This window comes from Humulus lupulus, chromosome 1 (genome assembly GCF_963169125.1).
Source record: "Humulus lupulus chromosome 1, drHumLupu1.1, whole genome shotgun sequence".
Lineage (NCBI taxonomy): Eukaryota > Viridiplantae > Streptophyta > Magnoliopsida > Rosales > Cannabaceae > Humulus > Humulus lupulus.
This window is the reverse complement of record NC_084793.1, coordinates 141,735,044-141,746,218: the sequence shown is the minus strand read 5'-3', so window position 1 is coordinate 141,746,218 and position 11,175 is coordinate 141,735,044. Positions and strand designations below refer to the sequence as shown.

Genomic DNA, 11,175 nt, shown 5'->3' with positions numbered 1-11,175 from the left:
TTATTGACGTTCTCACGTCGTTGGCTAAAAACGCAGTCAACACATATATTTATACTCCAAAAACCCTCAAATGTATGTTGTTTTGGGTATTGTGTTGATTTCTACAAAATGACCGAAGTTATGGAGACATGGTGATGCGTGGTGGTGGTTCTCGTGTGAGAAGAGTGGTGTGATGGTGGCTGTCGTGAGGTGAACCGAGAGAGAAGAGAGAAGAGGAAATAAGAGAGGTATTTTAGTAAAGTTGGGAAAGTTAATGCCTAACATTATTTTTAGGAGTAATGATGTGTGCACTCAAAATATACACCCAAACATTACACACAGTGATGTGACAGTTTAGTCTAGCCAATCACATTTATTAAAATTAGGACCCACTATTTTAAAAAGTAGTAACATATCACTGTATATAATGTTTGCGTGCATATTTTGAGTGCACATATCATTACTCTATTTTTAGTAGGGGTGTTCGTGGTGCGGTTGGTGCGGTTTTTCTCTAATTTTTTGGACCGCACCGCATATGCGGTTTGAACAATTTTCCAAACAGTAACTCGCACCGCATAGACCTCAAATTGCATAAATAGCACCGCAAAAATGCGGTGTGGTATGGTGCGGTGCAGTTTTGGCAGTTTATACCTATCGCCAAATAATTTAACAATTAAATATTATAATTAAGAAAGATTCATAATAAATCTCATAACTATAGAGTGTTTAACAAAATAATTAAATGTACAATAAACTAATAAACTTTAAGCAAAACAATAAAAATATAACAAAATAATAACAAATAAAAAATGTAATATAAAAATAAATATTATTTTAATTAATGAGGAATATCTTTAGATTGAATTAGAATACGTGTTAGCATCCTATGAAATATTATATTTCTTTCCAGATATTGTGCATATTATATTATACTATATAAATATTTATGCATTAACTTTAAATATAGTAAAATTGGAAAAAAACTAATATAAAAAAGTTAATATACATAATAATGCGGTACGGTGTAGTTTGAATCGTATTTATAAAATTTAAAACTACAAACTGCACCGCACGGTTTGACAAAAATACAAACCGCAACCGCACCGCGAAGAGTTCTAAACCGCAAATTGCGGTGCGGTGTGGACGATTTATGCAGTATGGGCGGTTTTATAAGCACCCCTAATTTTTAGTTAGCAGGGGCCATTAGTCATAGAAAGTCAAATTTCCCATTTATAACACTAACCAAAACAGTCAAAACTGATTCATATTAAAAAAGATTTGTCGCTCCTGCTTTGGAGGGTAGTCGTCGTTTTAAGTAGTGCGCGGTCAAGAGACATGTCGTACGTAATTCCTTTTTCTCGCAGGAAGACCTGATCTGAAGTGAAGGTTGTAAGAGTAGAAGACTAACCCCAAGCTGTTGAGTTGAGCTTGAGGGGTTTAGGCGTTAGGGTTTCTCTGGTTCTTACACTCGAACTTGATTCAACCCAACCACCCTATAATGGATGAGAATCAAATTCCAGGGGACACACCTCGGAAATGCATTGGTCCATCTTCTGTTTCGGCTTACCGTGACCCTAAATACTGGTATTGTCTACATATAATACATACATGTCGACATATATATATATATACCCTTGTATTGTTTCCATACTTGAGTTGATTTCTGTTGTGGTATTTACAGGGATGATCGTTTTTCTAGTGAGGAAAATTACGAGTGGCTCAAGGACTATTCTCAATTTCGGCACCTCGTTCAACCCCATTTCACTCCCACTTCTTCTGTATTTTCACTACTTCGTTCGAATACTCTCTTTACATATGGAGTTTCTCTTTCTTACGATAAAAAACCACTTCATTTTTTGTTGTTGTGTTTGACTTGTACTTTTGTTTTAGCAAAACAAAATGTATGTATGTGCTTATGTTTATATATTTATTTTTATTTGAATGTAATGGAATAACATTCTGGTAGAACATAGAAACTAGCTATTCTATTATTGTTAAAGCACCTCTTAGTAGTTAGTTATTTAATTAGCTTTGTTTTAACTACTTGTACTCTCGGTTTAGTCGGTTGCTTTCTTGGTCAGTTGACTAAGTCTTTTCTTGTTTTTGTAACTGTGTACCTAACTCAGCTCTTATAAATAAAGGCTTGCTCATCTGATCTATTCATGATCTTGAGCTTCTCACTTTCTCTTGTTCTCTCTCACTTTCTTACAATTATTACTTGTTATGCAATTTTGTGGCAGTAATTTTTTCCCCTCCTTGTTAACACACTGATATTCTTTGTTTTGGTAAAGGACCAGAATACTTATCAGTTATCTGAGATTAACAGACTAATTATTTACCTGAATTAAAAACTTGGCTCATTTTTTTTATAACAAAACCTCTGACTTGTATTAAAAATTTGACTCATGAATTCATTACTTTTAGAACATGTTTGCTGACCCAAAATGAAAAGAATTGGTGTTCTTTGTAGAATGTTTCTCAGTTGTCCAAGTAGAAGGTGTGACTTTGATGGTTGCTTTGGATTGGTGTTTACATTTTGGTTTTGCTTTATTTGTTATTGAGTATGATTCTCTGGCTTTAGTCACAGCATTTCCTAAAAATCCAAGTATTTTAATGATTTGGGGTTCTTTATTATAGGATATTGCAAGTTTGTTGTCCAATTTTCTGAGGGTGTACGGCTAATAAGTTTGCTCATAGATTATTTGTGTATGCTCTTAGGGTGGATGAGAATCTTATATGACTAGTAGGTTTTCTTTCTTTTATTTGAGAGTTATTCATTGCTGAAAAAAAAAAGAATTGGAAGAGGAAAGAATTTGAAGAGAAATAAGAAGATTAAAAGATATAGTCATTCACATCAATTTTAATAACTAAACTAATTATGTGAAGGATTCCCCAAAATTGCTAGTGTCTGAAATGGGCAAATAAATAAACACATGAATGGATAAAAAAGGAAAACACCTTCCTAGTTTCCATAGTTCCCATAACAGTCAATTAATGATTAGTAAACATAGCCACAGGTTTTTCTTGTGCTATTATGCCAAAGCCACTTGATTTCTTCTTTTGCTTATATTAGTTAGGGCTGGTTTGTTGGTGATGAGAATTGATTACACTTATTTCAGGTCTTGGAAGTGGGCTGTGGAAACTCACAGTTGTCTGAAGAATTGTACAGAGACGGAATTACCGAAATAACTTGCATTGATTTATCAGCTGTTGCTGTTGAAAATAAGCAGAAACAGTTGCTATCTAAGGGTTTGAAAGGTTGTGGCATCTTTTAAGTATCTATTTTCGCACTTTTTGTTTGTGTGTCTACTTATATAGAGTTCCTTGTTTCCTTTATATATATGCTCATACCATTTGGGTTTTAAAGTTCTAACAAGTTTAAATGTTTCTTTTTTTTTTTCCTTTGTTGTTTATAATCATCTTCAAATTTCAGATGTTTTAGTCTAATTGATTGGCATATTTTTCAATTATATTTGTATGTGTAGTATATGTACCTTGTATTATTCGGAGCCAGACTAAGTGAACCGTGATTTTTGGTAAAATTGGGTTTAGCAAGGTGTATTTGGATTAAGAAGAAGAAAAAAAGTGCTAATGGGTATGGTGTATTGTGATATTTATGAAATAAAAGGCTTAAGATAGAATAACTTTACGGTTTTTAATATTCTCTTAAACTGCTTTCTTTGCTGTTGCATTGTGAATGTTCTTGAAAGTGATAGTAGCATGGTAATGGAGCAACATACAGTTTGCAGTGAAAAAAGTCACGTCTATTTCTACTGTATTAACCTTTTGTCGATTTTCCTGAATCACTTCTATTATCAGAAATAAAAGTTCTGGAAGCTGACATGCTAGACCTGCCTTTTAGCAACGAGTCTTTTGACATTGTTATTGAGAAAGGAACCATGGTAATGTTCAAGCCACAACTGTATGCCTTTTACCTATAACTGTTTCAGATTTGATGTTCTCAAGGATCATTGTTGTGATTTCTTTTCAGTTTATTCCTTCTGAGCAATGAGATGAATAGACATATTGTGTTTCTTTTCTTTTTTCAACTCTGAAGGATGTACTGTTCGTGGACAGCGGTGACCCATGGAATCCAAGGCGAGCAACAGTAACTAAGGTCATGAAGATGCTTGAGGGTGTCCATAAGGTTCTAAAGCCAGATGGAATTTTCATCTCCATTTCGTTTGGTCAGGTTGTTGTGAACAAGTTGGTAAACTCTCCTTGTTGTCGATTTTTATGCGTCCCTATTGTTCTTACATGTCTTGTATATCCGCAGCCACATTTCAGGCGTCCTTTTTTCAACGCCCCAGAATTTACATGGTCTTTTGAATGGAAAACTTTTGGCGATGGATTTCATTATTTTGTCTACATTTTGAAAAAGGTCAGTCAGTCCAAATGTTTCCATGTGCCTATTATGAAAAGTAACTTGCAAAATGAATGTTGTTTTGTGATGCAATTCATGATACTGTGAACCACCATGTTTCAGGGAAAGAGATCGTTGGACAATCAAGAAACTAGTGAAAAGTTCAACGCACCGACTATATCTCCATACCAAGATGAATTAGAAAGTGAAGATTTCATGTTCCGAACTAACGTTGAAGAACTCAATAGTTAGAACTCATTGAACAGTGCCTTTTTCACATTATGGTTAATTGTTTTCATAATTAATGTAGATACATTTAATTGAAGGTTGAAATAAAGTTTATTTATTTTTTACTTCAGAGAAATAAAACAAAAGGAAAGGAAATGGAAATCGCTAGAGGAAGGGCTTGAACCTTCGACCTTGTGGTTAACAGCCACACGCTCTAACCATCTGAGCTACTCCAGCTAGCTGATAAGTCTAATCATAATTTTAAAAAAAATTCTAATAGTAATGTTGAAACTATAAGGTAAAAATACACGTGTTGAAAATTTTATCTGCCCATAATTACGCCATACAGATTTTAGTTAAGATATTATAAAATCTTCATTGTCTTTGTAAATTAGATATCCACCCTACATTGCAATAAATAATAATTAATTATAGATATTATATATATTTATATATACACATAGACATAGATGTCTATATGGTAATAATGGAGAATCATTAGCTTACCAAAGTTAAATATAAGTCTTAATTCTTGACTGTATTTGTGCTTAGACCATAATATGTATAAACAAGGTTTAATCCCAATTGAAATAATACACTAAAATTCACTTTTTTTTTATATCTCTCTAAAACTCTGCCTAATTTATTTATTTATATTATATATATATATCTTTATATTTTATATTTCAGAATTCTAAATAGTTTTATAACATAATAATAATAATAATAATAATTACCAAACTTTAATAGTTTAGTTCTACGTACTCGTGAACGTGCCTTGTTCCTTTGCGAGGCTGTCCTGTTGGAAAGCCACACGATCTTCCACTCCACGCCTGTTGAACGCTGTCGTTTCGCATTCTATGAGCATATGCCAAGATCCTCGTGGGTCCTGGGCTTTGCATGGGCCGGGCCTGGCGAGGCCCTTATTTTCTCAAAGCGGTTGAACAATTGATACGACACCGTTAGAACCATATTCGCCACTTTCTCATTTCGTTACCACGGTAATAATGTAATAATATAATAATAATTTGTCTGATGAACTGTTTCCCAAAACTAAAGGGAAAGTTTTTCCCATATAGTTTCCATGTTGTCATGCTGTCTCAGCTCTTTCATTTTCTCTCTCTAAATTTCGTCCCTTGAGAGCCACCGGAGCTTCCACTTTCGGCGGACAACCGGTTTTATTTTCGGTCCGGCGATAGATCGGACTAAATCGTCTAATCGGAGCAAATTTGGTCTCTGATTTTGTCCTTTTGTTTGTAGATTATCCAAAAGTGTTATTGTCGGAATATTTTGTATTTTGTCTTTTGGGTTCTTTGGGGGAATTAGTCCATGGAGGATTACTTTAGCAGCGATGATGAGTGCTGTTATTCCGATCGGGATTCTCTGGATGGGCTCGAGAACGAGGATTCTCGTACGCACTGGGTCCCTTCCAAGGGCCCCGCGAGCAAGGTATTCCATTTTTTTGGGGGAGGTTTTTTTGGTTAATGGAACAGACTTCAAGTTTTTATTAGGCATAGACTTTTAGAAAGCTATGTTTTTTAGCCTTTTTTTGTGGGAATTCTATTGGGTGCGTGTTAATCTGGGTTTTGTAATTCATGTTGGTGCATGAAGATTGGGATATATTATTTTCTAAGGTTGCTCGTTTCTAACATTTTGTATTATAATTGTAAAGGGACAATTTTTTTCTTAATCGAAGCTGAAAATTGTCGGTAAAGTGTGTGAAACTGCGACTGTTTGATGCTTTAAGCTTTGAAACTATTTTTTTTCTCAGTTTTCTTTCATCTGGGTAAGTGTTCATTCCGATAGTGTTGAATTTGGATACGTAATTTTGTCTCCATTGCATGATGGGGTCTTTGTTATTTTAAGTTCTCTAGATATTTTTCGTTTGTGGTCTTATTTGTATGTCTTATTATCGAGTTTTGGAAAGAATTTCAGGTGCTTTATATTGCTTCTTTAGTTCGGACTTAGTTTATGTAAACCCTTTTAGCTTTTGCAGGTAATAACGAAGGAATCTCTATTGGCTGCACAGGTAAAACCTAATATTCGTTGCTCATTACTCTTTTTAGTTCTATCAAATTTGATCACAAAAATTGTTAACTCTGGACGCATTGGTGTAGAGGGAGGATTTGCGCAGGGTAATGGAATTGCTATCTGTGAGAGAGCACCATGCTAGAACCCTACTTATTCATCATCGATGGGATGTGGAAAAGTTGTTTGCAGTACTAGTAGAGAAAGGAAAATCTGTTTTATTTTTGGAAGCGGGAGTTTCATTAGTTGACCAACAAGATCTTGGCATACCACTGCCTCCGACAGTAATGTGTGAAATATGTATAGAGGATGTGCCTAGTGGTGATGCGACAAGGATGGACTGTGGGCATTGTTTCTGCAATGAATGTAACTACTTGTGTTTGGATGATTCTTGTTTTTAAAAGTATCTTCATTGACTTGTGTCCTGATTTTCAATCAAACAAGTCTAGTCTCTCTGTTTCACGAATATAAGAATTTCATTTTGTTTTTCTACTGTCTTTTCATATCCCATGGCACTTATTGGGTACCAACCTTCTTTCATTATTCTTCCTTTGTTTTATTTTATTTGTTCAAATTACAGGTTGGACTGGTCATTTTGTTGTTAAGATAAACGAAGGTCAGAGTAAGCGTATAAAATGCATGGCACACAAATGCAATGCAATATGTGATGAAGCAGTTGTTAGGAATCTAGTTAGTAAAACGCATCCAGATCTGGCAGAGAAGTTTGATCGTTTTCTGCTTGAGTCTTATATTGAGGATAACAAAAGAGTCAATTGGTGCCCAAGTACGCCTCACTGTGGGAATGCTATACGCAATGAGGATGATGATTTTTGTGAGGTTGAATGTTCATGTGGTTTGCAGTTTTGCTTCAGTTGCTTATCGGAGGCACACTCACCTTGCTCATGTTTAATGTGGGAGCTTTGGGTCAAAAAGTGCCGAGATGAATCAGAGACCGTTAATTGGATCACTGTCCACACAAAGCATTGCCCTAAGTGTCATAAACCAGTAGAAAAGAATGGCGGGTGCAACCTTGTGAGTTGTATATGTGGGCAAGCCTTTTGGTGAGTATTCTTCTTAACTGTACTTATCTTGGGTTCTTCTTAGGTCTTTTCTTTTTATGTTTTTATTTACACCTTATTTGTTATTTTTTTCAATATAAATATTATATATATAGTGGAATCAGTGGAAAAATATCTTTTATTCACTGAGTTGATACTTACACGGAGCTGAAGAGCTCTTTAAATAGATAAACAATCAGCCCATAAACATTAAACTTAGGGCTGATTACCCACTAGACCACTTTTCTTAGAACAACTTACAATCTATGCTAATGGAGATATTTAACTAAATAAAATAGACTACACGTGTTACATAAATAAAATAAAATACATTTAATATGCTCCACACACACATTTTAATGTCAATTTACTCAACTTGAATGTCCATTCAGCTACATCTATGCAGCTGTGAAAATGATTCCCAGCTTTTGAAATTTGTTGGAGATTCATTAGTATTTTAAAATAATATCCAGTTTTCAATTTGATATTTTTACTAACAATGGTATTTGTGGCTGCTGTATTCTTTTTTGATGTAAATAAAGTGTTTGGATTTCTGTTTTGTTTCTTAATTATTTTGCAATCTGATGTCCATGGTTTGGATTTTTAAGAGTTACGGAGGACAGGTTGAGCAGATTCTGCTGAATTTATTGTTTAAGTGTTATATGTTAAAGTTGTGTCTATGGTCTGTTAGATATCTTTGCTTATTTAGTGTCTGGAGGTTCTAGGCGCAGTTAGGCTGTTTGTACTGTTAGACACTTGGAACTTTTATGCTGATCCTCTTATTAAAATAATTGTTTACTTAATTTTTTCCACGATCAATAGACTCTACAGTCTATAAGTGTATCAGAACATCTTTGGTTGCTTAACCAACTCATCTGCATTTCAGGCTCAAATAGCTGTCATTCTGTGTTCTTGGAACCCATCATGTAAAATTATACATTCTTTATGCAAAATAATTTTTCTCCTAATATACAGATTAAGTTGTATTTATTTGTATACCCTGTCAGCACTTTTAAATAAACAGACTGGCGTATTTTACTGCATTTGGAATTTCTTCTTATTATTAGTAATTTAGTACCTACATTCGGAGATTGAAGTTAATCTATTTTTTCTTTCCTCATGAGGCAGTTGGCTGTGTGGTGGAGCCACTGGCCGAGACCATACTTGGTCTAGTATTGCAGGTCATAGTTGTGGTCGCTACAAGGATGATGGAGAGAAAAAAGCTGAGAGGGCAAAGCGAGATCTTTTTCGCTATATGCACTATCACAACCGCTACAAAGCTCATACAGATTCCTTTAAACTAGAGAGTAAATTAAAAGAGACTATACAAGAGAAGGTTTCAGTTTTAGAAGATAGGGATTCAAAGCTCAGAGATTTTGGTTGGGTAAATAATGGACTCTACAGACTTTTTAGATCAAGGCGGGTTCTTTCATACTCATACCCATTTGCATTTTATATGTTTGGAGATGAGCTTTTTAAGGATGAAATGACAAATAAAGAAAGGGAAATAAAACAGCATTTATTTGAGGACCAGCAGCAGCAACTTGAGGAAAATGTCGAGAAATTATCAAAGTTCTTAGAGGCACCTTTTGATCAGTATGAGGAAGAGAGAGTTATGAATGTAAGGATGCAAGTACTCAATCTATCAACAATAACTGATAAACTCTGTCAGAAGATGTAAGTCTTTCGACGATTAGATTCTAAATCCTGAATGCTCTTGAAATTCATGTTTTTGCAAATGTACACTTAATACTCATGTTTTTTAAATCCTGCGCAGGTATGAATGTATTGAGAATGATTTATTGGGTCCTTTACAACTAGGTATCCACAATATAGCTCCTTACAGGTCAAAGGGTATCGAGAAGGCATCAGAACTTTCTGTTTGTTGGGGCAATAATTCTGATAAAGCTATGCCATTGCATTGTGGCTCAAGTGGTATTCAACTTTTGCGACATTCCTAGTATATTCTATATTGAAAAATATCCTCCTATTTTATTAAGTATTATTGATTGTTTATTATTACTTGAATGAAAACAAAGATCAATAACAGGTTACTAATTGGCATTTTATTTTCTCAGATTCTCTTTTGTCATTTTATATTCTTCGAGTTATTCCTTAAATGCCTTGTTAAAAGTGTAGTTATTTGAAGTATTCTTTATTACAACAATGCAACTTAAAAGATTAGGGAGGTTGGCATTTGGAAGAGTATCTCACACACTTGGAATGTACAGGGCGGACGACAGAATCAGATCAACCCTCTGGATCTGGAAGTTCAGAAGAGAGTGGATTCTCTTCTAGGAAACGTGCTAGGACAGAGGGTCCAGGCGGGGGCTTTTTTGATTTGAATTTACCAGCAGACAACGTTGACAGAAGTGAGCTCTAAATATGGCAAGCCTCGTATAGAAACAGGTGTACAGTCAGTCTCTAGTGTAACTAGGCTCTCTTTTGGTATGATGGTATCCTAAATCTTAATCGTGGATTAAAAACCCAAGTGCTTTACATATTATTGCCATTCGTAATTTTAACACACTTTGTTGTTGAAATGTCTTGGATGACATTTGGGGCTCCTCTCTAGAGAAGATCACTTATACTTACCAATTTGAACATCCTTGCTACTTTGTACATATGTAAATTCTCCCCCTCAAATTTGGGCAACCTTTAATATTTACTTGAAGTTTGAGGCATATCTGTTGTATTTGGGGAGTTTTCTTTTGAAAGACTTTAACTTTTATTTTCTTCTCCTAAATGGAAATGGTACTGGTAATTTTATCGTCATGTGGTTTTTGTTTGTATTTTTTCTTTTTTTGATATTATGAATCAAGTTATGAGTTGATTTGTCCAAACTATTTTAACACTTAATGTTGGTCGAAATTTATCTATTTATTTTTTATATAGTTTATTTCTTTCTACAAAAAGACAAAAAGTGAAGGGAAACCTGGGTACTTTGGGATGATGAAAACGTAGAGAGAGGGAGGGGGGGTTGTTGGGCAAAAATAAAGACCAAAGTGTTTTTAGTTCAGGAAACAGTTGCTATGAAGCGAGTAGTGACATTAAAATTTTAATGGAGATTGTTGTGATTTACATATTTGTGGGGAAGAAGACAGCTATTGATAAACCATTTTTCTTTTCAAATGTATATAATTTAATTTGCTTCAAGATTGAAAATTTTCCCTTAAAAATAAGGATTGGAATTTTAAGTGCATATAAATGACAATTTGATAAATTAAAAGATAATATTGTAAATTTTTTTATATTTTTCTTATTTATTTCTAAACATTTATTTATAAATTGTATACATACATTACATGTTCTATATGAAATGCGTATTTGTTAGATCAGAAATTATGTAGAATATGGCATGGGAATATGGATATTATTGCTTTCTTTTCATAAAAATGAATATTTTAAGATTTTTTTTAATGTACGGCTTTTTTCTAACTTAAGCTAATTATGTGGAAAAATATTTTCATATGTTGAATTTTTTTAGAAATAAATCCATAGTTTATTTTTTATTTAGTG

The 11,175-nt window shown here is 34.0% G+C and overlaps 2 protein-coding genes and 1 non-coding gene across 4 annotated transcripts; 2 read left to right on the top strand and 1 right to left on the bottom strand.

Moving 5' to 3' along the window:
- The first annotated feature begins 1,275 nt into the window (after nucleotides 1-1,275).
- LOC133798502 (uncharacterized) lies at nucleotides 1,276-4,695 on the top strand. Its single transcript, XM_062236814.1, has 7 exons — nucleotides 1,276-1,563; nucleotides 1,661-1,757; nucleotides 3,099-3,237; nucleotides 3,799-3,881; nucleotides 4,037-4,171; nucleotides 4,256-4,360; nucleotides 4,466-4,695. The coding sequence occupies exons 1-7, from the start codon at nucleotides 1,478-1,480 to the stop codon at nucleotides 4,592-4,594; spliced, it is 774 nt and encodes a 257-aa protein (XP_062092798.1). The 5' UTR covers nucleotides 1,276-1,477; the 3' UTR covers nucleotides 4,595-4,695.
- A 38-nt stretch (nucleotides 4,696-4,733) lies between these two features.
- TRNAN-GUU (transfer RNA asparagine (anticodon GUU)) lies at nucleotides 4,734-4,807 on the bottom strand. The gene has a single exon. It is a non-coding gene; the product is annotated as a tRNA-Asn (tRNA).
- Nucleotides 4,808-5,613: 806 nt separating this feature from the next.
- On the top strand, nucleotides 5,614-10,431 carry LOC133798495 (probable E3 ubiquitin-protein ligase ARI1). Of its 2 annotated transcripts, none has more exons than XM_062236789.1 (7): nucleotides 5,614-6,019; nucleotides 6,558-6,599; nucleotides 6,688-6,964; nucleotides 7,179-7,659; nucleotides 8,785-9,333; nucleotides 9,434-9,591; nucleotides 9,888-10,431. In XM_062236789.1, the coding sequence occupies exons 1-7, from the start codon at nucleotides 5,900-5,902 to the stop codon at nucleotides 10,037-10,039; spliced, it is 1,779 nt and encodes a 592-aa protein (XP_062092773.1). In that variant the 5' UTR covers nucleotides 5,614-5,899; the 3' UTR covers nucleotides 10,040-10,431. The 2 variants fall into 2 exon arrangements, with proteins under 2 accessions (XP_062092773.1, XP_062092783.1); XM_062236799.1 differs by having other exon boundaries at nucleotides 5,615-6,019; nucleotides 6,567-6,599.
- Nucleotides 10,432-11,175: the final 744 nt, after the last annotated feature.